Source organism: Crotalus tigris, unplaced genomic scaffold (assembly GCF_016545835.1).
Source record: "Crotalus tigris isolate CLP2741 ecotype Arizona unplaced genomic scaffold, ASM1654583v1 scf7180000019031.1477733, whole genome shotgun sequence".
Lineage (NCBI taxonomy): Eukaryota > Metazoa > Chordata > Lepidosauria > Squamata > Viperidae > Crotalus > Crotalus tigris.
Window position 1 is genome coordinate 83,514 of NW_024097335.1, and position 26,487 is coordinate 110,000.

The 26,487-nt window shown below is 43.0% G+C and overlaps 1 protein-coding gene across 15 annotated transcripts in view; it reads right to left on the minus strand.

The window, feature by feature from the left end:
- LOC120314980 (disks large homolog 2-like) overlaps positions 1 to 26,487 on the minus strand; it is an 899,194-nt gene that overhangs the window by 45,159 nt on the left and 827,548 nt on the right. For all 15 annotated transcript variants that reach the window (XM_039358594.1, XM_039358591.1, XM_039358596.1 and 12 more), the window contains 4 exons: positions 17,428 to 17,597; positions 16,021 to 16,157; positions 14,923 to 15,067; positions 11,995 to 12,136 (listed from right to left, as the gene is read on the minus strand). In XM_039358594.1, the coding sequence (XP_039214528.1) occupies positions 11,995 to 12,136; positions 14,923 to 15,067; positions 16,021 to 16,157; positions 17,428 to 17,597 (594 nt within the window). The remainder of the gene's footprint in view (positions 1 to 11,994; positions 12,137 to 14,922; positions 15,068 to 16,020; positions 16,158 to 17,427; positions 17,598 to 26,487) is intronic.

The following is a 26,487-nucleotide window of genomic DNA, read 5'->3' on the forward strand; positions in this document are numbered from 1 at the left end:
AGAGACTAAAACATACAAAGAACGGCTGCGGGACTTGGGTTTGGCTAGTCTAAAAAAAAGAGGAAACAGGGGAGACATGATAACAGTCTTCCAATATTTGAGGGGCTGCCACAAAGATGAGGGGCTCACGTTATTCTCCAAAGCACCAGAGGGCAGGACGAGAAACAATGGTTGGAAACTGACCAAAGAGAGAAGCAATCTGGAATTAAGGAGAAACTTCCTGGCAGTGAGGACAGTTAACCAGTGGAGCAGCTGGCCTCCAGAAATCGTGGGTGCTCCATCACTGGAGGTTTTTAAGAAGAGACTGGACAGTCACTAGTCTGAAATGGTATAGGTTCTCCTGCTTGAGGAGGGGGCTGGACTAGAAGACCTCCGAGATCCCTTCCACCTCTATTCTATTCTATTCTATTCTATTCTATTCTATTCTATTCTATTCTATTCTATTCTACTACTACTACTACTCTACTCTACTCTACTCTACTCTACTCTACTCTACTCTAGACAGCTATCATGTCACTCCCTAATCCTTCTCTTTGTTAGGCTAGAGCAGGGGTAGGCAACCTTGGCTCTTTTATGACTCGTGGACTTCAACTCCCAGAATTCCTGAGTCAGCATGGCTCAGCTTGGAAACTCTCCCTTTTCCCTCAGCATGGCTGGCTCAGGAATTCTGGGAGTTGAAGTCCACGAGTCTTAAAAGAGCCAGGGTTTCCTACCCCTGAGCTAGACATACCTAGCTACCTCAACTGTTCATCATTAGAACAACAGAATTGGAAAGAACCTTGGAGGTCTTCTACTCCGCCCCCCCTATTCAAATAGGAGACCTTTCCAGATTTAGCCTCCAGACCCTTTGTTGTTCTTCTCTACTCTTTGTCTTGATTCCCACAGAAAGAATAGAGTTTTTCTTGCTTTCTTCTCCTATCTTCTACTGTACAGGCTTCTATTGGAACATGTGTTTCCCTTTGTACATTGTATTTGCTCTTTTGAACCGTAATTTTTAAGCCTTGGTTCAGCTAATAAAAATGAAGCCTGGCTTACTGTGGAGCCAATGAATTGAAGTGGAAGAGATGTGCAAGTTTTTGAATAGGAAGAGGTTGAAGAGCTTCAGAACCAGCACAGGTTGCTAGAGTCTCTAACTATAAAGACACTGAAGCTTTTTCTGGTGTCTCACAGTAGCTACGCAACAGTAGAAAACCCCTTCTTTTCCTGGAAATGCTGAGCTTCTAGACAAGACCATGAAAATATGGCTCCAAAGTAACTTTCCCATTTTGAATAGGAATGCTATACTACAGGGCTTTTCAAACTTGGCATCTTTAAGACTTGTGGACTTCAACTCTCAGAATTCCTCAGCCAGCCAGGGCTGGCTGAGGAATTCTGGGAGTTGAAGTCCACAAGTCTTAAAGTTGCCACGTCTGAAGATCTCTGCTGTATTATATGCCTCTGGTTAGCTCGACATTTCATTAGAGAAAGCTAAAGAGCTACTCAAAAGAGATACAGAATCTCTCACTGAAACGTATGTGATCAGATACACACCTGGATGACCTTATTGCACTATTGGGTTTCAGTATTCAGAACCAAATTCAGTATCATTTTGTTGTAGGTCCATATAGGTAGATACAGCTCAGGGTTCTCCAACCTGGCGATGTTGTGGACTTCAACTCCCAGTATTCCCTCGCCAACAGGAAGGATTCTGGGAGTTTCTGTGGTGATTCTCAGTCCTCCAGGTCACGCTTGTCTCCAAGGTGCTTTTTCAAAAGGCAACTGGACTGTTTTTTCCTTGAGGAAGATGTTTCACTTCTTCAGTTCTGATGAACCGGAGAACTAAAGAGATGAACCGAAGAACCGAAGGATGAAAAGCAAAAGGTCTTCCTCAAGGAAAAAAAAAACCAGTCCAGTTGGCTTTTGAAAAAGACCCCTTGAGTCAATTCTGGGAGTTGAAGTCCATAAATCTTACAGTTGCCAAGTTCAGAGAGTCCTGGTACAGCTTATGGGTCCCCCGAATTCTTCTCCATTGCACAGACCAATGCCTAGGTCTGCAAACTGGTGACGTTCTGCAGATCGAGGGATGCAATCCATGCTTATTACGTTCAAATAGGGCTACCCAAAGGCTCAGACCCAGCTGACTGACTGGAATGGGAAAACAAAATACAGAAGCTGGAATAATAAGAGGTGAACCAATGAAGGGTAGAAACGAGCTACCTTTGTAGCTATCTTGGCTGTTTTTTTTGCAGACGTTCCATTACCCAAACTAGGTAACATCATCAGGAGCACTCACAGAGTATCAATACTAAATTGGTGTCAGTTAAGGCAGGGGTCCCCAACCCCCGGTCTGTGGCCCAGTACCGGTCCGTGGCATGCCAGCAACCGGTCTGCACAAACAAGCAAAGCTCCATCTGCACACGAAACCATGCCCCCTCCGATCCGCAGAAAAACCTCTCTCCACAGAACCAGACCCTGGTGTCTAAAAGGTTGGGGACCTCTAGGATAAGGGACAATAGAAGTCAAGAGCAGTTGGACTTAGATCATTGGTGGGAATGTAACGAGTCCAGGCTGATGACTTGCTTAACTCCGTCCTTCCAGCTCTTCTCCTACAATAATATGAGGTTTGGAGCAATTTGGGTGGCGCTGCACTCAACGTTAGGCTAACTTTCGTCCCTTCCCAATAATTATTTGTTGTTGTTGTTAGCTGTGAAGTCATGTCCGACCCATCGCGACCCCATGGACAACATTCCTCCAGGCCTTCCTGTCCTCTACCATCTTCTGGAGTCCATTTAAGCTCACGCCTACTGCTTCAGTGACTCCATCCAGCCACTCATTCTCTGTCGTCCCCTTCTTCTCTTGCCCTCCATCTTTCCCAGCATTAGACTCTTCTCCAGTGAGTCCTTCCTTCTCATTAGGTGGCCAAATTACCTGAGTTTCAAACTTCAGGATCTGGCCTTCTAAAGAGAAGTCAGGGTTGATCTCCTCTAGGACTGACCTTTTGCTTGCCTTGCAGTCCAGGGGACTCGCAGGAATCTTCTCCAGCTCCATAGTTTCCCAAGAATTATGGTTTCAATCAAATAAGTTTCTTATCTCCCCTCTTCCCATTCAGTCCTCACTCAAGGTGCAATTTTGCAATTGATAATGTTACCTAGCTGGGTAATGAAACGTCTGTGAGAAAAAGAACCAAGCTCAGAGACCACTAAGGATCCCTCAGTAAGGGGTACCTAATACCAAGCCGACAGGGAGAATTATAAATCAAATAGGAACCAAGGGAAGTTTTCACTGCCTGGAATGAGAGCTTCTATAATCTTCATATCATCATCTGGAAAAAAAAGAGCCTCTTTTTTTACAGAGTCAGTGAATTTGGTCAGATAATTCTAGCCACTCTTTGCTCCTGCATCTTATATATTATATATATTATATAATATATATTGTATTCAGATTGGCTTCCTTGATCATTAACTACTCTCCCTATCCCCCCTCCCACCCCAAAAATGGATTATGCAATATAAAAGCAAAACAAAACGTACAACCGTGTGATTGGCCAGCATTGAGCTAAATATCTAAAAATTGCATTACAACACAACACACAGTCAAAATATTGAGCAATGCATCGTTGACATTCGACGTGAGGAAGGGTAAAGAAGCAATAGTTCAGAAGTACAAGCAAAATATAGCAGGGATAATAAACAGACGAGTCCCATTCACAACCCCTCTTATTTGTCTCTAAGCGGTGTGTGTTAGGACTGAACTGCAAAAATTGCATATAGGGAGGATATGTCCCTCCTGATATAATTTCCTGAAACAAGAGCAATTGAAGTGTGATAGCACCGCCTTCACAATTGGCCAATACACAGGATTCTGCATATTATTGGTTGATAACATTGCCATTCAAAGTGGTGTTAAGATTTTTCAGTCCCTCTTTTCTTTTCCTTTTTTTTTTAATGCACAGAGACACATAACTGCAGCAAACAGGAAGGACGGATCAAGATTAGGCACTCCACAATTCAGAAATGTTCTCTTTTCCCCCTTTTTTCTATTTGTTCATCCACTTGAAGATTTTCTGCTTTTTCCTATGTCTTAGGAAAGCACCCTTAATCAATAACTTTTTTTTTTTTTTAAGGGAAAATGCAGAGAACTGAATTTCTGGCTTCCAGCCTTCACACCATGAACTCAAGTTATCTCCACGAATTATTCAGACGTGAACCTTTTAAAATGAGTTTCCATCATCAACAAAAATGCTGGATTGGACAGACCTTCCAGTCAGCCAAGCTAGCTGCAGATTTGTGCTTATGGAAACCAATTAGCTTTTCTTTCTTTATTTTTTTTTTAAAAAAAACCCACTATGGCTAATTTAATTTATTTCTTTAATTTTTTTAAAATATGCAAACACAAACATGCCACCTTATCTGACCTTAACGGGCAGAAGGAATCGGGAGGATGGGAAAAACAAAATACATAATTTATGGACAGTCCCTTCCAATTTGCTGCATAGTCTCATTCCCCCCCCCCCTTTTTTTAAAGTATCATTTAGTCCAAAGGCGTTCACAGAACCATTTCTCCCCAACGCACAAAACCACTCGCTAAAAAGCTTCACACGGTTTCACATTCTTTTCATTTACAGGTCACAAACTCATTACACAAGTAAGCAAACTCTCGGTACAATTCGGCATAGCATCAAGGCAGCTGCAAAAGAGTCGAGGTTTTTAAGACGAGTCTTTCCGAGAAATAAAATTAAGATTTTTTTTTTTAAAAATAATAATGAAAGAAAAACCAAGAGCCTTGAAGGCAATTCAAGCTGACTTTCTAGCTTGTCAATCTAACTGCTGGCACATGCTGCCCTTTTTCAGTTTTGTGTTTTGCAAAATGGAGCAACACGAAAAAGAACCACGCTGAATAAAGAGCACTACAATTGAAGCAGGTTCCCACAATTGTGGCGTCTGAGCATTTTTTTTTTTTAGACACGCTAAAAGAAGGCATAGATTCTTCTCCCTTTGCAGCAGGTAGAAGTGAACCAAAAAAAAAAAAAAATTGGAATACAAGAGTTGGTTTTGTTTGACTCAATGCCTGGATTTCTTGCACTCATGAAATTTTCCCTATTGGATCACAGCTATTCCCTGCTCCAGCTGGGACACACCTACCAAGGGAAGTCATATCTGCAAAGAGAGAAAGAGGTCACGAGGGCCAGACCCATCACAGCGGCCAAATGCGCTCAAACGAAACCAAATGAAGACGCCTTCCATTCGTTACAGGTCAAACACAAACATTAGACCTGTGTTTCCCAACCTCGCCCAACTTGGAGAAAGCTGGTTGGGGAATTCTGGGAGTTGAAGTCCACCCATCTTCAGGTTGCTGAGGTTGAGGAACACAGCACTAGATGCTTGGGCGGGCAAACACAGGTCTAGGAATCTGGGTTGTCCAGTGCTCTCTGACAACCAACCATCGCTTGTTCTATGCCAGGGATCTTCAAACTTGGCCCTTTTATGACTTGTGGACTTCAACTCCCAGCATGCCTGGCTGAGGAATTCTGGGAGTTGAAGTCCACAAGTCATAAAAGAGCCAAGTTTGAAGACCCCTGTTTTATGCCCTTGAAGACATGTTCAGCTCATCCCATAGCTAGTAGATTGGTCACTGCTAATTTGAGAGAAGTGAAATGGTTCTGGGGGAGAACATAGGGGAAGGAAAAGGAATGCTATTGTTTTGAAGGACATGTCTATTTTTTTCTACTGGGTCATAGAGTGACTTAATGGCCAGGACAGAAACAAAGCAGGTGTTTGAAACCAGCAGATGGCCAAAATTGTGGAAACCTTTTGGGAAAAGAGTATTTTTGAGGTTTGATGGCTAATAACATCCCTTTTTTTTTTGGAGTAGTACCATAAAATTATATATCAATGGAAAGATAATTTAATCAAGAATGTAATGCAACAAAGTTTCTTCAATTATCTGTGCTGTATTCTATAAAGGTTATAGCCAAATAACCAGAAAAAGGAAGCACAACTTACTTAGGTTGATATCAGGTAGCTTTCCTTTATCTGATTGTAGCCAATGAGAGTGAGTGTTTAGAGAGTCAATCAGGTGTCATCTTGTTTTGGCCATGAGCCAATCAGATCACAGTAGGATTCAGTTACTGATGTCATGTATTGAAGCTGAGAAAAGGACATTTGTCAGTGTGTTATGTGCTCGCTATCAAGTTGGTTGGGGTTTTTTGTGTTCTTTCATTTAATGAGCTTGTAAAACATAATAAAATTAAAGGAATGGTGCAAAGAGTTGACTGGTTGCCCAGAAAGCGATGTAAAATAGTATTATTAAATGAGCAAGGCTACATTTATAAAGAAATTACAAGAAAAATGGGTGGAAACGTAACCAAGGTGGCATTTCTACTGTACACTTTTCCCAAAAGGTTTCCACAATTTTGGCCACTACTGTAGTTAGTCTTTCTGCTCTAATTTGCAGGACTCATAGGAGTCGTTTGGCTCCCTAAGACAAGGGTCTCCAAACTTGGCAATGTTAAAACTTACGGACTTCAACTCCCAGAATTCCTCAGCCAGAATTCTGGGAGTTGAAGTCCACAAGTCTCAACGTTGCCAGATTTGGAGTCCCTGGCCTAAGATGAAGATCAAGATAGTCTGAATGCCAGTTGGACTGAACCAAGATTTCTACAAGTAGTCCTTGAGTTACAACCACTAAGCAATGCAGCTCAGTGATGTCTCACTTTCCAACTGCATCACTTAATGATGGAAATTCCAGTCCCAATTATGGTTGTAAGTCAAGGACATCTTACAAAGGTTGTCCTGATATGTCCACAGGTAGTCCTTGACGTATGACCGCAACTGAGCCCAAAATTTCTATTGCTAAGCTAGACAGCCATTGAGTGAGGTTTGCCCCATTTTATGACTTTTCTTGCCACAGCTGTTAAGTGAATCACTGTCACTGTGAAGTGAAAATAACAGTTGTAATTTTCAGATTGTCAGAAGGTCTCAAAATCCAGATTGTCAGAAGGTCTCAAAAGATGATCACATGACTCCTGGATACTGCAACTGTTGTAAATATGAATCAGCTGCCAAGCATTTGAATTTTGATCATGTGACAATGGGGATGCTACAACAGTTGTAAGTATGAAAAACAGTCATAGGTCTTTTTTTTCAGGACTGTTGTAAATTGGAATGGTCACTAAATGAATAGTTGTAAGCGGTGGTGGGATTCAAATACCTGAACAACTGGTTCTCTGCGTGAATGCAGGCCTGGGCCTCCGAGGCCTAGAACGGACTTCTAGAAGTGGCATCCACGTACTTCTGGCAGGCTGTTCTAGGCCTGGGGAGTCTCCTCTAGGCCTCCGAGGCCTGGAACAAACTTCCGGAAGTGGCATCCATGCACTTCCAACAGGCCGTTCTAGACCTCCAAGGCCTCCTCCAGCCTCCCAGGCCTAGGACAGACTTCCAGAAGTGACATCCACACACTACCAGTGGGGCGTTTTAGGCCTCCGATGCCTCCTCAAGGCCTCTGAGGCCTAGAATGGACTTCCGGAAGTGGCATCCACACACTTCTGGCAGGCCGTTCTAGGCCTGGAAGGCCTCCTCCAGCCTCCGAGACTTAGTAAAGACTTCCGGAAGCAGCGTGCATTCAGCTGGTTCTCCGAACTCAACAAAATTTAGCTACCAGTTCTGCCAAACCGGCATGAACTGGCCGAATCCCACCACTGGTTGTAAGTTAAGGACTACTTGTACCCATCTGAAGGAAACAGGCTAACCTGGGGCAGAGTATGGTGGAACTGATAACAGAAATTCTCACAAAGGCTCCTATAAACCATTTATTATCTTCTACTTGAGGGAACTAATAATATGGCTGGTCATGACACTTCTGTGATAAAATAAAATAGAATAGAATAACAGAATTGGAAGGGACCTTGGAGGCCTTCTAGACCAACCCCCTGCTTAGGCAGGAAACCCTGTACCATTTCAGACAAATGGCTGTCCAATCTGTTCTTAAAAACATCCAGTGTTGGAGCATTCACAACTTCTGGAGGTAAGTTGTTCCACTGATTAATTGTTCTCACTGTCAGGAAATTTGAAAAAGAAAAAATGGCTGAAGTGTATAGCTTTCAAGGAAAAAGTAGCAAGAGATTTAAAAACTTTTCTTCCCTATTGTTCCTTCTCTGCAACGGGCATGTCCTCGAGGCACCCCTGACCCATTTTGAGCCGAGAGGAAGCACGTTTATCGTTCGAGCAAGTGATGCGGGAATAAAACCCTTCTCATCTGTCATGTCCTCTGATCGCTCTTTGGGTTGCACAGAAAGGATAATCCAGGTTCCCAGGTGATCTGTGTTTGCTTCCAGCTATCTAGACTCATCCTTGTACATGAAACATTTGTTTGCAAACATCTGCTAAACCAGAAGAGGCAAACTCATTAAAGAGCCATGATTAGCCGGGGCTCTCTGCTGTGGGTTGAAAGCCCAGGGTGTTATCCAAAATAGACAAGCATCTGATGATGCCCTTGTAGGAAAGCAGATACGGGTCAATACATTTGGCACTGATTTTTCCTCTTCTTGTCTTTAACGAATTAACACGATACATATTCTAGGATGGTTCACATCAAGAGAGATTTGTTGCAAGAAATAAAAGCATTCTTGGCACCAACAGAAGAGAATGCCCAGGGCTGAATTGTGGGGTGCTTTGTGCTCCCTAAAGTTTGGTTGTTTTCTTGCAGACGCTTCATTATCCAACTAGGTAATATCATCAGTGTTAACCCCACTTCCCTTCTAGGTCTGATGATGTTATGTAGAAATGTCTGCAAGAAAACAACCAAGCTCAGAGAGTACTAAGGAATCCATAAAAATGACATTTATCTAATTCCACCTTGCAATATTTGCACTGACTCTCCATCAGTTATGGAATCACTCAAATATATTTTTTTTCTCTTGAGAATTATAACACGGTGAGATTATTCAGATCCCAAGGCCTACCCTTTTATATAACTTCTAGACCCAGTGGCTTTCAACCTTAGTAACTTTAACATGACTGGACTGCAACTCCCAGAATTCCCCAGCCGTCTATGCCAGAATTCCCCCAGTCTCAACCATCTATGGTTGGCTGTGGAATTCTGGGAATTGAAGTCCAGACATCTTAAAATTGCTAAGGTTGAGAAACACTAGTGTAAAGGTATGATTTTTCTGCAGCAGTTTTAAAAAAAAAAGACATCCAAGCAGATGTATTCATTCTGTTGAAATCTTTTCCAATGCATCTGGAATAGGAATAGGAATATCCACAATTGCATCCTCCATCCAATTGTAGCCCAGACAAAAAAGCAGAGAAGAAATTAATAAACCTTTGGAAGTTTTCCCTTTCCTTTAAGCGGGAAGCCAGCCTATAGATTACCCCATTATTAGGCTGCTTCGATTTTCATTCCCCCCCCCCCACGTTTTGCCTGGAGATTCGGCTGGATGCAGCAAGAAAACGTAAAGCAGTTTGGAAAGGCTGTGGATTTACACTCCTTGTCATGAGCATTTCGCTGTCTAAAATAGCCCTGGAAGTTTGGAAAGCAAAAATGGCAGCAGGGTGGACTTGCTTTAATTGTGCCCTGCGTCTGAAGAAAGCGATAATCATGTTGAGAGAAGAGAATATTTGCAGCTCGGGGTTAAGATGTAGGGTCCTTGATGCTCTCTGAGCTTGCGTCTCTTGCAGACGCTTCATGACCCAACTAGGTAACGTCATCAGTGCGTCAGTCTTCAAGAAAACAGCCAAGCTTGGAGCAGCAGCAAGGACCCCACAACGATTTCAATATTTTCAGTAGAAATACCAAAGGCTCTTGGTAGCACTCTGTCCTATTTAAGTTTGCATGGAGCATAGTCTGTTTTATTCTCCAGGGCATGTCAATTATCCAATATATCCTCACCAGACATGTTTCTTAAAACCAGTGCAGAAGAAAAGAACATGCACAATTTGAGGGGGGGGGGAGAGGAAGAGGCGACCTAATCACTACAGGTAGTCCTCAACTTACGACCAGAATTGGGACCAGAATTGTTAAGCATAGTGGTTGTTAAATGAGCGGTGTCTGATTTTAACACCTTGTGGCCACAGTTGTTAAGCGAATCACTGGAGGAAGGTGAATCACACGATCGTTAAGCAAATCCAGCTTCTCTTGTTGACTTCGCTTATAGGAAGCTAGCTGGGAAGGTGGCAGAGAGTGATCACGTGACCTCCAGGATGCTGCAAGCATCATAAATACATGCCAATTGCCAAGAACACCTAAATGTTGATCACATTAACTGTAATGGTGGTTGTAAGTGCGAGGACTGGGCGTCCGTCCCTTTTTTCAGTGCCATTTGTCAAGGTATTAATTTAATAACTAAACAGCTTATGTAATGATGTAATGTAATATAAAGTGGATGATGCAAGGATAGGAATGACTCAGCAGGGTCTGTGTCTCTTTAAGAGCAAGCAGGGTCTGTATCCCTTTAAGAACGTGAGTATAAAATGGAAGGCTTTTGCTGCAGTGTCTCTCTCGTCTGCTTTCTGCTGTAACTGCTTTGTGTTGGAGTTTGCTGTATTACCACATGTATGTATCTTGTTCCTAGTGTATTTTGTAGATAGTGTAATATAAACCACCATTTAATATAGACCACTGTTTACTGTATTTACTCCTGGATTATCTCAATGCAATAAGACTGTGCATGCTCTGACACCATTGTAATTTCGAACGGCCACTAAACAAATAGTTGTAAATCGAGGACTACCTGTACTAGAATTTTGAACAATCAAGGTTTCTAGGTTTGCAATTAGTGGCGAATATCCGTAGCTCGGGTGGAGGATGTGGGGGAAGGTTCATTCTCCAAGTTTGTGGGTTGGTTTTCCAAATGTTGCATTACCAGGCTAGCTAACATCTTCAGCGGAGTTTAGGGGATGTGAGTGTCAGTTTTCAGTAGGTCTTGTGATGATGAGGTCACGTCAGGTGAGGGTCCCATCAGGTGAGGGTCTTGTGATGGGTCTTGGTCTTGTGATTGGTCCGGTCACAAGATGTTGACCTGATAGGACCCTCACCTGATGTGACCTCACCATCACAAGACCTACTGACCACACAAAGCCCTTATAAACGGAAGAACACAGACACGCACATCCCTTAAACTCCACTGAAAATGTTAGCTAGTCTGGTAATGAAACGTTCGGAAACCTACCCACAAGCTCGGAGAATGAACCTTCACCCTCAGGGTTTCTAGGTCCATTCAGGCCAAACAATTAGGGTTCTCCATGTCTATTTAATCCAAACAATCAGCAATTCTATTTTGGTTTTGCATTTCTGGTGAGGCCCTAGAGCATCTGGGAAAGGATCGCATAATATTCCCAGGCCTTTTCTAAATTTTCTAAATAGCAAAATTCCTTTTCCAATCTTTCCTCATGTGGGCATCGTATTCACATACAAAGACCAAGGAGCCTGAGAGATCCACAAAGAGTAGCCAAAACTGAGGGGGAAACCACACAGTTGAGCTAGACAGAAATTCAAATTACCTACTGCTTAGTTAAGGGCGACAAGGGACAACTCAAATCTCACACAATCACAAGGTAAGGCAGAAGGCGGTGGACAGACAAACAGCAAAGGGGATCAAACATGATGTTTCTAAATGATCAGACAGACAGAAAGAAAGAAAACAGAATGAAATCCTGGCCTTGTTTTTTGGACAGGATGAGGCAAAAAAAAAAAAAATTACGATAAAGAGAAAGAGTGGCACAAAGGAAATTCCTCCTGGTTATCCACTCCAAATCTTAGTTATCCCTCTCCGATTCTAGTTTGGCTCATGTTTCTAACCATTCACTTACTGAGTTAAATCTCTTTTAAGATTTAAAGAGCGCAACCTCCTTATTATCTGAAGAGACAGCCAGATGGGATCATAACTGTCTCTATCCTGTATATAATGTGATTATCCAAAGGCTTATACACTACCGAGGCCCTAATCCCAGCATCAAAATCATGTTCCTGGAAGCCAGCAAATCAATCAAAGGCACTCAGTAAAGATGAATATCTGACCTGGGGTAGTCATCTTCCACTAGCATGTGCTTTGGGATAGGTGAGTATCTTCCAGGCGAGATGGGGGCCAAAGAGGTCTTGTATTCTAAAGTGCCGTTGTTGCCTGGAGACAGGATGTGGTTTTCCATTGATGGGGAATAAGCTGCAGGTTAAAGAAGACATGCAAAGATAGTTAGATAAGATAAGATAAGATAAGATAAGATAAGATAAGATAAGATAAGATATGATAAGATAAAATAACCTTTATTGTCATTTTTATACTGAGGGCACAATGGCACACATCAAAAATGAAATTTAGTTGCCCGCTCTCAAAGTGAAACACATACATGACACACACCCAAACATACTATGAACAACATATGTATAGACCCACATCCCTACACATACGTAGCAATAAATATTAAATACTGTCCATCTTGAATATATAACGGAAGGAGGAAGCTTGAGAGTTCGCAAGGTTAACGCTGTATGGAATGAAACTCTGGCTGAATCTGGATGTTCTGCTTCAGATACCACGAAGCCCCTCCTCCCAGAAGGTAGCAAGGAAAACAGGTCGTGAAGAGGATGGGTAGTGCCCCAGATAATCTTGCGGACCCTGCTCAAGCAATGCTTTTGTGCTATCTCCTGGATGGAAAGGAGGGAACTGCCAATGATCTTTTCAGCCATTCTCACCACTCTCCGCACCGCCTTCCTGTCTGAAGCAGTGATGCCTCCAAACCAGACTGTGATGCTGTATGACAGGATGCTCTCGATTGTCCCCCTGTAGAATGTGGTGAGGACAGGGGAAGGAAGATGTGCAGGCCGAGATACTACAGAAAATTCTGTAATTCATCTGGTTTTGTAAATATGAATACATGGAAAGGATTTTAGGAATTTTAAGGGATCAAGGCTTAAACCAGGGGTCTCCAACCCTCGGGCTATGGCCTACTTACTACTGGGCCATGAACCCTTTGGAACCGGGCCGTGGCAGTGGCGGGCGTGTGTGCATGTGTGCATTCCCACTTGTGTGAGCAGTGGGCAAGCATGTGCATTCCATTTGTGTGAGTGGCACACGCGCTTGCCCGAACTAGTGCAGAACCATCCCCTCTGCCCCCACCCCATCTTTGACAGTCCACAAAGCCAGAAAGGTTGAGAAACTCTGGCTTAAAGTATTGAATGACTGGCATTTACCATTAATACTCTTCAAAGGTTTAACTAAGGCTCAGATGCTTGGCTGTAGACCCTCCAAAGAGATGTTTGTAACAAAAGAACAGAATATTTGTATCTCAGGGTTGAACTGTGGGATCCTTGGTGCTCTCTGGGATTGGATGTTTTCTTGCGGACATTTCATTACCCAGGTAGGTAGCATCATTAGTGCTGGAAGGGAGTGGGCTTTGCTTTCTGTTTATATACAAGTGGCTCACCCCAGTGGTAGGATTCAAATACCTGAACATCCGGTTCTCTGCATAGATGCAGGCCTGGGCCTCTGAGGCCTAGAATGCACTTCCGGAAGTGACATCCATGCACTTCCTGTGGGCTGTTCTAGGCCTGGGAGGCCTCCTCCAGGCCTCCGAGGCCTAGAACAGACTTCCAGAAGTGACAGCCATGCACTTCCGGCGGGCTGTTCTAAGCCTAGGAGGCCTCCTCCAGGCCTCCGAGGCCTAGAACAGACTTCCAGAAGCAGCATGGGTTCAGCCGGTTCTCCAAACTCAACAAAATTTAGCTACCAGTTCTATCGAACCGGTGCAAATTGACTGAATTCCACCACTGGCTCACCCTGTCAATTTTGGTGGGAGTATTCTTGGTGCTTTCTTTTTTTTTTAATAAATATTTTATTAATTTTCTATTTTTACAAACAAGTGCTTTATAGACAATGTGTTGACTGGGTCCATTAATAATTCCATGGTACATATAAGCTTCTTCAAACTAAATCCAATATTACACCATCCAATATCTCCTCTCTTCTTCCAGTAATAAAACATTTTTCCACATTAAGCAAACACAATTCTTATTGTTGTTAATAGATATACAGTTGAATATCAGCATTTATTAGTTTTCTAATTGTATCAATGATATCAGTTTAAAATATCTTTTCTAACCAACACATATCTTTTGCATTTGCACTCAATATCCATTTATTCAGTCAGTATCCGATTTTTGCTTTTTTTCAGTTTTAATTTCCCATCATATTCAAAATATCCCTATCATTTATAGTTTCAAAACAAGTTATGTTTGGGTAACCAAAAGCTTCCCTTGTTCAAACCTCTTAGCATTTTCTTATTTCCCTTTTCATGCCAAAATATGATATTCTGATTATCCATCTTATCTATCTAGTTATAATAATATTTCTGTTTCTAGCAATCTATTCTTAACCATATTCAAACATCTAATTGATAATATAATATCCCCTCTAATAGGTCAAAGCTTCTGTTTTCTTTAGTCTTACTCTAGCTTTCTTCCTTTGCCAAGTAACTTTCCAAGTCTTGGTGCTTTCTTGATTAGGCTGTTATTAAAACTGATGATGTTACTTAGTTGGGTAATGAACCATCTGCAAATAAACAACCAAGCTCAGAGAGCACCAAGGACCTCTTGTACAATACTAAATTGGTGCCAGGTAAGAGTCAATGGAATTGAAGAGAGGCTGGACTTAAGCCATTTGTGGGAATGTAAAACTCTAGGCTGATGATTCCCTTAACTCCATCCCCCCCACACACTGTTCTCCTCTTCTCCTATGAGTTTTGGAGCAATTTAAGTGATCCTACACCTTGGCTGGATTAACCTCCGTCCCTCCCCCAGAATTATGGTTTCAATCACACAAAATTCTTATCTCTCTTCTCCACAATTACTCACTGAAGGTGCTTCAGGACATTTGATCGAGAATCATTTATTCTGAATCTATTTAGAATTTGACAGCAACATCCAAGAAAGAGCTTGTATATCATAACTTACGATGAGTAATATCTGGAGGGCCATAGGGGTCGGTCATATAGATGGTGGTTGGCTTCCCCACTTTTAAATAGACTACATCCGACGTATTCTTCAATATTGCTACCGCTTCTTCGTGTGTTACTTCTTCTAAACTGTAATTATTTACCTAAATGAGAGCAGAGAGAATGGTGGATTAAGCTGGCCTGATGTGGAAACCGAGCAGCCATTTGTTCACATGCTAATCAAAAGAAGACAACTGTTTACTCAAAGAGTACAGTAAATTATGCCAATTCCGTGTGACGAATAAAGTAGTTTACCATTCAAATGCAGCTTTTCAGATGGCCGGTTCAGGTTATGAATTTTGTACTGAAGAAGCTACGCAGGACTGAATCTATTTAGTAAACGGGTGAGGAAACTATCATAAAATCCCAGAGCTGCAAGCTGGACTGGGAAATAAAAAAACTAAAACAAAATACATTCTTGGAAGAAGATAATGGCGGTGCAGTGGTTAAAGTGCAGTATTGCAGGCAAACTCTGCTCACAGTCGGGAGTTTGATTCTGATAGGGCTTGAGGCTGACTTGGCCTTCTTCCATCCTTCCAAGATCGGTAAAATGAGGACCAGATTGTTGAGGATAATATGCAAACAAATGCTTCTACATTGTAAACTTTCCAGAGAGTGCTGTAAAGCACTATGGGATGGTATATACTATAAGTCTAAATACAATTGCTATTGCTAATGGAAAGTCCAATTGGATCTATTACCTGTAGATCACAATGGGAAATGAGAAGGTACAAACTAGTAAGAACCTGTACGCATTACATGTTATATTTCATCAAGAGCTGTGGTGGCGCAGTGGTTAGAATGCAGTATTGCATGCTAATTGTACTGACTGATGGCTGCCTGCAGCTCTGCAGTTCGAGTCTCACCAGCTCAAGGTTGACTCAGCCTTCCATCCTTCCAAGGTGGGTAAAATGCGGACCCAGGTTGTTGGGGGCAAATATACTGACCCTGTAAACTGCTTAGAGAGGGTTGTAAAGCACTGTGAAGCGGCATATAAGTCTAAGTGCTATTGCTAGTTCTATCACACAATCAATAAAAAATCAGTGCAAATTCTCACCATAAGAAGCCTGTCTCCTACTTGCAACCGTCCATCCTTTTGGGCCGCTCCACCATCAATAATTTTTGTGACATAGATGCTGTTGTCTCCAGGAATGTGCTGATTTCCTACGCCTCCGGCAATGCTGAATCCCAGACCTCAAGGGAAACGGAGTGGAGGATAAGTTTATTGAAAATGAATGACGCTCAAAAGTAAGCTAGGTCAGCCGCCCACATCCAAGAAGGACACGTGATGAACTTCCAAGTGGAGTTCCTTATTGCTCCACAAACAGCATCTTGCAAAACTGAAGCACCCTCCTATCTACAAGAAGCATATACAGGGAATCTTTGACTGACAACAGTTCGTTTAGTTCAGACCATTCAACAGCACTGAAAAAAGTGAGGACCCAGATTGTTGGGGGCAAATATGCTGACTCTGTAAACTGCTTACAGAAGGCTGTAAAGCCCTGTGAAGTGACATATAAGTCAGTGATGGCGAACCTTTTAGAGACCGAGTGCCCAAACTGCAACCCAAAACCCACTTATGCATCGTCGGGTGCCGGGTGGGTGTGGCCCATTGACTGGGTGTGGCCCATTGGCTGGGCGTGGCTGCAGTGGTAATGGCAGACTGGATGGGACTAAAAAGTTCAATCAATCAATTCCAACTTTGCAAGATCTTTTTTTTTCCCCGCGAGAAATTGAAATTGACTAATTTATTGAACCTTTTTTTTTTTTTTTGCACACGACGGCAGAGGCCTAAAGCAAAAAGGTTTTATAAAACCCAGCTGAAGGCCTAGACTGGGGCAACGGTGCACGTGCTCACAGAGAGGGCTCTGAGTGCCGTGTCTCGCACCCATGCCATAGGTTTGCCACCACTGGTCTAAGTGCTCCCAAAGGTGCTTTTTTCAGGAGGCAACTGGACTCTCTTGTTTTTCTTTGAAGACGTTTCGCTTCTCATCCAAGAAGCTTTTTCACCTCTGACTGGATGGTGGGGAGTGGAAAGATTTATACTCCTTGCAGACAGCTGTTCATTTGCATTCTTTTAGAGAGTCGTTAAAGCTACTTGGAGGCTTATCTGTGTCTTCAGGGTCACCTGAGTAGTGCAAATGGATATGGAGCCTTCTTGGAACTGCTGAAAGAACTGTGTTGTAGACTGGAGATAGATGATGTCGGATCCCTCCCCCTCTGTTGAGAGAGGACTGTTCAATTTGGACACAAACGGCCTCTATGACCCTTCTTTCAAACCAGCGGTACTCTCTATCCAAAATGAAAAGAGGGGTCAAAGACCTGGATGACTGAGAATCTCCAAAGACAAGTCTAAGTGCTATTGCTATTCATCTAACTACTGCCTCACTTAGCTAAGGAAGTTCTGGTCTCAACTAGGTTGAGGACTGACCTCTAGTGTGTTTGCCCCATTTTCCATAATTACCTTTTGGTCCTTTGTACAGTTTAATTTCCACCACAGTCTCCAGAATAGGTCTCCTCCGACGGACATACAGTCGTACTATGGAGCCGGCTTCCTTCAGCGCCTCAACAGCTTTGCTGTGGGAAACTTCGGATACATCCACCTCATTCACCCGCAAAATGCAGTCATTGACTCTGGAGGGGAAAACAACAGGAACAGGAGACCAATATAGCATGTTGGGTATGTCAAGTATAATTTAATTTAATTGGGTATGTCTAGTTTAATGAAAAGAAGGATTAGGGGTGACATGATAGCAACATTCCACTATCTAAGGGGCTGCCACAAAGAAGAGGGGGGTCATCCTATTCTTCAAAGCATTGGAAGGCAGAGCAAGATGCAATGAATGAAAAATGAGAGAAGCAACCTAGGAGAAATTTCCTGATAGACAGAACAATTAATGAATGGAATAACGTGCCTCCAAAGGTTGTGGGTGCTCTAACACTTGAAGGTTTTAAGAAGAGATTAGACAACCATTTGTCTGGAATGATATAGAGTCTCCTGCCAAACCAGGGCTTTGGACTAGAAGACCTCCAAAGTCCCTTCCAACTCTGTTATTCTATTCTATTCTATTCTATTCTATTCTATTCTATTCTATTCTATGATGAAACTTTGGCAGCTACGTGCCTCTCCATTTCAACTTGCCTTTAGATTATGGGGAGAGATGTTATTTTCAAATCGGTCAGATAGAGAAACAAAACCTCTACGATTCCGCTGAAGAGCCTGAAGCCTTTTCAAGGACACCAGAACAGGTGTGGATTTAAAGCAGACAGTTCCCATAACAAAGTGAACTTGTTTATATGGACTATGTAAGATGTTGGGGGTTTGGCTGGGAAAATTATTGTTTAAGTCTATGAATTGGTGTTGGAACCTCAGAGTTAGTGTTGCTTCGACATAACCACGCAACGTATTCAATAAACTGTAAGATTTTCGGAAACAGAATTAATCTGAAGTTTTATTTGGATTCTCGAGCTGAATGTTGACAAATGGACTGCAACTCAGATTCAAAGTTCTGACATGGCCACATGATCACATTCTGGGCAATTGACAACTGCTGTTTCTGCATTCTATGATCATATGATCACTATTTACAATGGGTTTTTTTGCCCCCAAAAATGGTTTGTGGCAAAAAACCCCTCCACCCATTGTGGACAATGGATTTGCTTAACAACCACCACATTCAATTAACGACCTTGGTGATTTACATAAAGACTGCTGCAAAAAAAGATCATAAAATCAAGTCTGGTCACACAATTGTCCCAATGTCTATGCAATAATGTCCACCTTAATACACAGTCATGGGCAGGCTTACATTCATAAATTGAGGCCTATCTGTATAGGACAGGGGTAGGCAACCTTGACTCTTTTATGACTTGTGGACTTCAACTCCCAGAATTCCTGAGCCAGCCACACTGAGGAGAAAGGGACAAGTTTCCAAGCTGAGCCATGCTGGCTCAGGAATTCTGGGAGTTGAAATCCACGAGTCATAAAAGAGCCAAGGTTGCCTACCCCTGGTCTAGGACATTGAAATTAATTTAGGTTTACAGTTGTAATTTCCCTAAATATTAATTTGAAATCCAGGCTTATAATTGTCTTTTTAAAGGGCGGAAATCAGGGGTGTCCAAAATCTGGAAGGGATCAAAAGAGGCAGAATAGAATAGAATAGAATAGAATAGAATAGAATAGAATAGAATAGAATAGAATAGAAGCTGGAAGGGACCTTGGAGGTCTTCTAGTCCAGCCCCCTGCTCAAGCAGGAGAACCTATACCATTTCAGATGGTAGAAACAGGCTGAATGATAGGCTGTAAAAGTAAAATGTCGAGGTTTTATGTTATTATCTTACTCTACTGTGCCAAAAGGAATTGGGAGTCAATGTTTTTCTTTTTCTGTCCCCAGTTGCTCTATACCCGTGGTGGCGAACCTATGGCACGGGTGCCCGACTGGGCCCGCAGAGCCCTTTCTGTCGGCACATGCGCCAGAGGGATGTTCCCCTCCCCCTCTCCATGTGGCCTGACTAGTGGGAACTGGAGAGGGCAGGGAAACTGAATCTAGCAGCACTCTCGCGGGAATAGCTGTGAGAGCTGGGCAGGGAGAGGGGAAGCTATAAAAGGAGCAGGTTTTGGCGGGAGTGCAGCGAGAGAGCGAGTGAGCGAGCAGACAGTCTTTGGAAGCGATGGTGGGCGTTGAGTTTGGAGAAGACAAGTAGGACGTGAGCAACATTGAGCTTGCCACGCCCACCCTGGCCACACTCACCCAGTCTGCCATGGCCACTGTAGCCACGCCCACCGAGTGGGCCATGCCCACTCGGCACCCGGTGATACATAAGTGGTTTTGGGTTGCAGTTTGGGCACTCGGTCTCTAAAAGGTTCACCATCACTGCCCTACACTTTTTTCCTTTGCCCCTTTTCTAAGGTGACCAACCATCCTTAGGGAGGACAGTCCTCCTTTTGTGAGTTCTGTCCTCCCTCGAAAAGTGTCCTCCTACATGTCCTCCAACTAATCTGCAGGGCTTTTTTTTCCTCATAGAACGCTCAGAACGGCGTTCCGGCACCTTTTTTTGATGTTTTTTTTTTCAACTTTTGTATGCTACTCCCCCTATTGGCTTTCGATAGCCAATAGGAATTGCTGCTGAGCGCGCCAAACACCCGGCCGGCAAACTTTGCACATGTAAGTTGTCTGCAGCGAAGGCGAATTGGCAGGAACTTTGCACCCCTCCCTGCTACCCAACTACACCATCTCCTAGTTAGTCCCGAAGATACCTGGAGGAGACTGGAGTGGCGACGCCACGGTAACTTTCTCTTGATCTTCGGCCCTGCTAGGGCAATAATGGCTGCGGGTGCAAGAGGAAGGGTCAGCGGGGCTGCTGCGGGCGGGAGTGTGAGGGGCAGTGGTGGCTGGCTGCCCCCCACACTGTGGGAGCCGCGGGGCCTGCTCTACACAGGGCTGTGCAGGATGGGTGGTGGTGCTGATGGGGTGGCTGCAGGTGGGGTGTATTGACGGCGGGCTGCCCCCCCCCCCAGGGCTGGAGCCATGGGGCCCACTCTACCCGGCGGGGCAGCAGTGCTGGCGGAGTGGCTGCGGGCGGGGGTGTGGCATGTAAGCATAATTACAATATAAAATGTTATTGTTACAAATGGTTATTATTATGCATTTATCATATTATAGTGTATTCTGTATTACTGTTGCAATGAATAAAATGTTTCTTTTATTTACAATATTTTTTTCTTCAATTTATTTATGTCCTCCTTTCCACTGCAAAAAAGTTGGTCACCTTACCCTTTTCCTCTCCTATTTTCCCATTATCTTCATTTTTTTTTTTTTTTACAGGTTGCCCCTGACGTGAAAACCACAATTTGGCCTGACTGTTGGATTTTTGAATCCAGATTATAAATACCTCCAGGCAGGTCCATCTTAATGTCAAATGGTTGCTAAGCGATCATTTATAAGTTGAGGACTACCTGTATGGCAGCTAGAATTTCCAGCTTTGCACAGCCAGCCTGGTGGCTTCTGTTAAAAAAAAAACCTGGTTGTCCAATGGGATAGCTTTATTTGCTATGTAAATAGTAAATTTATTTAAAGCCCATTTATTAAATGGGCTTCTAAATAGTATTGTTGTCCGGGTGGTTCCCAAACATAAAATAAGAAAACATATTTTTATTTAAGTTGTGCCTTAAGACAGCAAACTACAGAATGAAAAATCCCAGCAGGACAGGAAAAATAATAATTAAAAACTAGGCACTCACTATTTTTATACTTAGTTAAATATAAGCTATAGCTCAGCAGAAGGTGAAATAAACATTCTTAGTATTCATAACAATTTGCTAGGAAAAATCTCAGGCTGGAGCAATTACAAAATACCATGCAATCTATATAAAAACAAATTAAACTGCTTTCCACCGAATAAACGATGTGTGATCGGAAATAGATCTCAGTAGACATGATTAAGACAGAGGGAACAGCAGCACAAAATTTTATTTCCATTTTGGAGGTGAATAAGCTTTGCTAATCACGCATACCACACACACACTATTTGAAGACATACTTTAACTGACAAAATAAAAAAAGTTCCAGTTTTGCTCTGTGATTCTCTATTAAGCTAAGCACTAAAGCCAGCGGTACAGGTGTAGCAAGCTTGATGAAGGTGTGGTTCCTGTTTGATGTAATCTCTCTTTCTCTCTCTTTCTCTTTCTTTTTTGGAAAGAGACTAAGAAACACATTTGTCACAACTCTGTGAGTGTTAATTGTCAGTCTGAGCTACATCTGACATGCTGCTTGCATTCTTTTGGGGAGCCCATTTATTTAGACCTCTGAATGGCAAAACTGTCCCAAACAATAATACGGAAACAGACCAAAAATGGATTTAAATGATTTGTCTACTTAGTAAGGTCTACTATGCATTTTTCCCAAACTGAGTAGGGTACAATTATTCTATTCTATTCTATTCTATTCTATTCTATTCTATTCTATTCTATTCTATTCTATTCCATTCCATTCCATTCATTGCTTCTTCTATTCTATTCTATTCTATTCTATTCTATTCTATTCTATTCTATTCTATTCTATTCTATTCTATTCTATTCTATTCTATTCTATTTGGCATCAGAATTTAATGCTATGCAAGGCAGTTGTTAAGTGAGTGATGTCCAATTTTATGACCTTTTTTGCCATGGTTCTTAAGTGAATTACTAGACTACAAGACCTCCAACATCGCTTCTAACTCTGTTATTCTGTTAAATACATGCCAGTTGCTAAGCATCTGAATTTTGTACATTTGACTGTGGGGCTCTTGCGATGGTTGTAAGTGCGAAAACATGTTATAAGTCATTTTTTCAGTGCCATTGTAACTTCAAGCCGTCACTAGATGAATGTTGCAAGTCAAGGACTACCTGTATAAAATAATTCTTTATCGCGCCAATTTCACGCGCCATGGGCTAAACCATCAAATAACACCTATAACAGCCAGGCTTGATTACATGTGAGATTCCTTAAAGTTTTCCCGTAGAGTTAATTGTATCTAAATCTCACAAAGAGGGAATGGATTTGGACACCAAAGAACTCTCTGAACGTCAGTTTGAGCAGCCATCTGTCCACTATTTCAAGCTTTGTCTTGAAGCCACGTACTACCTGTTCCGCTTGAATCCCTGGGAGTCAACCTCATTATGAGAAAACAACCTGTCAAATTCTAGCCTTGCAAGCTCTTTTAAGGCCAAATCAAAACAGATAGTAAGACGCCCAGCAATCACAAACCCTCAAAGTAGGAGTAGTAGGAAAATATATTGCTGCAGTCATTTTGATCATGATTTATGACTTGTTGCTTTTCCGTACACTGAAAGCTTATGCACTGGAGACAATTTCCTTGTGTATATAATCACTTGGCCAATAAAGTATTCTATTCTGTTCTGCTCTGTTCTCCTCTCTCCCTTCCCCTCTCTCCACCCCTCCCCTCCTCACTGCCCCTCTCTCCACCCCTCCCCTCCTCACTGCCCTCTCCTCTCCCTCCTCCCTTCCCCTCCTCATTCCCCTCCTCTCCTCTCCTCTCCTCTCCCCTCCGCTCCCTCTTCTCTTCTCTTCTCTTCTCTTCTCTTCTCTTCTCTTCCCCTTCTTCCCACTCCCCTCTTCTCTTCCCCTTCCCACTCCCCTCTTCCTTCTCTTCTCTCCTCTTCTCTTCTTCTCTTCCCACTCCCCTCTTCCTTCTCTTCTCTTCTCCTCCCCTTCCCTCTGCCCTCTTCTCCTCTTCTCCTCCTCCCCTTCCCATTCCCCTCTTCCCTCTTCTCCTTTCTCTTCTCTTCTCTTCTCTTCTCTTCTCTTCTCTTCTCTTCTCTTCTCTTCTCTTCTCTTTTCTCTCTTCTCCTCTCCTCTCCTCTCCTCTCCTCTTCTCTTGCCACATTTGTTAAGTGAATCACTGAAGTTGTTAAATTAGTAACACATTTGTTAAGTGAATCTGGCTTTCCCCATTGACTTTGCTTGTCACAAGGTCGCCAACGGTGATCACGTGACCATCATAAATGTAAGTCAGTTGTCAAGAATCCGAATGTAAATCCTGTGGGGGGGCGTGGGGGAAGAATGCTGCAATGGTCAGAAAGGTGAAAAATGGCCATCAGTCTCTTTTTTTCAGTGCCGTAACTTCGGTCACTAAGTGAACTGTTGTAAGGTGGTTTTTTTAAATATTTTTTTTTATTTTTTATTTTTCCAAACTCTTCCCCCATACATATACCGTGATATTTATCAGATGTTAACATACATTCTTTTTACATTCATATATAAGATACTTTTAATAAAATGAAATAAATACATACACATGACTTTTGGTGTTGCTCGCCCATTTCCCCTTTCACTGTATCCACACTCCTTCTTCTCTACCTTCTTTCTCCCTTTCTTCTCTTCCCTACTTCCCTCTTCTTCCTCTCCTCTTCTCTTTCCTTCACCACTCTCCTCCCCTTTCTCCCCACTTCTCCTCTTCTCCTCCGACCTTCCTACTTCCTTCTCCCCTCCTTTACTCTTTTCTCTCTCCTCTCCTTTCTTCCCTCTCATCCCTCTTCAGATACAATTCAGGGGTAATGTCCGAGCAACTCCTCTGAACTGCTGTAAGTTGAGGACTATCTGTACTACAGTTTCCAAAACTGGACACCCTTCTTGAATATGCCAGGAAAAATATCTCTGGAACATGCAAAATTGGGGCTGACCATTCCCACACTCCCTTTTCAAGCCTAGACACTAGAAGTGCTAATCTTGAGAATTCCTTGGTGTTCTCTGAGCTTGCTGGTTTTCTTGCAGATGTTTCATGACCCAAACTAGGTAACATCATCTGTGCTAGTAAGGAGTGAGGTTTGCTCTCAGTTTATACTCTAGTGGCTTGCCTTCTCAATGTTGGTATGGGTGGTCTTAGAGCAGTGGTTCTCAACCTGTGGGTCGTGACCCTATTTGGGGTCGAACGACCATTTCACGGGGGTCGCCAAACAACGCAGTCCGCCATTTTTTCCCCCTTTTCCTTAGCTGTGCTACTCCCTTTTATTCTATTGGCTTTTGAAAGCCAATAGAATAGACTCTCTTGAATAGAGTTTAATTCTATTGGCTTTCAAAAGCCAGTAGGAATTGTCCAGGCTGTCTCTGCCCTGCTGAGCCTGCCAAAAGTCCCAGTCTGCAAACAGTGCTGCAAGTTGTCTGCAGCGAAGGCGAGCTGTCTGGAAGTTTCCACCCCTCCCTGCTGAGCAACTACTAAAAATGTAAGTAAAAGAGGGCCAGGGGTGGGAGGCCGGCGGGCGCAGGGAGGGTTGCTGGCACGCGTGGGGCCCGGCGGGTGCCTTACCTCCCTTAGGCTGGGCCAGCTGGTGGCCCAGCCGGTGGTCGGCCTGCTCCGTCTCTGCCCCTTGCCAGCTACGCCTCGGCTGGCGCAGGGGGCGGCACCACGCATGTGCGGCACTCCCGGACAGGGAAAGTCCTCGACTTACAACCGGTCGGGTAGTCCTCGACTTACAACCAGTTGGGTAGTCCTCGACTTACGACCGGTTGGGGTCACGGCATTAAAAAGGTTGAGAACCACTGTCTCAGAGGTTCTCTCATTGGGCTGCTTACTTTTGGTTTGTTTGGCCGTTTCTTGATTGGGATATTTTTTACTTGATTGTTGGTCTGATGTTAATCTTGGAGCTAATCTATGCTGTTCTAATGGAGTTAATCTTTTTTTTTTATAATAATTTTTTATTTTTCCAAACTGTCCCCCATACATATATCGTGATATTTATCAGATGTTAACATACATTCTTTTTACATTCATATATACTTTTAATAAAATGAAATAAATACATACACATGACTTTTGGTGTTGCTCGCCCATTTCCCCTTTCACTGTATCCACACTATAATGGAGTTAATCTAAGAGCCGTGCTGGCTCAGTGGGTAGAATGTAGTTCTTACTGCAGGCTAAATCACTGTTTACTCCAGGAGTTCGATTCTGACCGGCTAAAAGGTTGACTCAGCCTTCCATCTTTCTGAGGTCGGCAAAATGAGGACCCAGATTGTTGGGGGCAATACTGACTCTGTAGACTGCTTAGAGAGGGCTGTAAAGCACTGTGAAGCAGTATATAAGTGCTATTGCTATTACTATCAAAACCATGGTGGCGCAGTAGTTAGAATGCAGTATTGCAGGCTAACTCTGCCCACTGCCAGCAGTTCGATCTTGACCAGCTCAAGGTTAACTCAGCCTTCCATCCTTCCGAGGTCAGTAAAATGAGGACCCAGATTGTTGGGGGCAATACTGACTCTGTAAACTGCTTAGACAGGGCTGTAAAGCATTGTGAAGCAGTATATAAGTCTAAGTGCTATTGCTTTCTGGCTGCTGATTGTTGGTTTAGAGGAGCTTGGGGTCTTTTTGGCTGGTTGATTGTCTCTTTTGCACAATTGTTGATGTCTATGTGTCTGTTGATGGCTAATCTGTCAGAGTGCCAGGCTTCTAGAAATTTTTTAGCATTTTGTTTTTCACTTGGCTTGGTCTAGGATGGTCACATTTTCCCAAATGAAACTATGCTTAAGTCTGTCCATATGTTGTGAAATTAAAGAGTAATCATCATGTCTTCTGACTGCAAGCTGGTGTTCGTGGATGCATTCTGACAGCAAACCGCACTCTTTAGCACAGTGGTTCTCAACCTTTTTAATGCCGTGACCCCCAACCGGTCATAAGTCGAGGACTACTCAACCGGTCGTAAGTCGAGGACTACTCAACTGGTGCAGCACCGTTTGCAGAGTGGGACTTTTGGCGGACTCAGCAGGGCAGAGACAGCCTGGACAATTCCTATTGGCTTTTGAAAGCCAATAGAATTAGACTCTATTCAAGAGAGTCTATTCTATTGGCTTTCAAAAGCCAATAGAATAAAAGGGAGTAGCACAGCTAAGGAAAAGAGGGAAAAAATGACGGACTGCGTTGTTTGGCGACCCCCGTGAAATGGCCATTCGACCCCAAATGGGGTCCCGACCCACAGGTTGAGAACCACTGCTTTAGCAGCACTGATGCTGTTACCTACTTTGAGTAATGA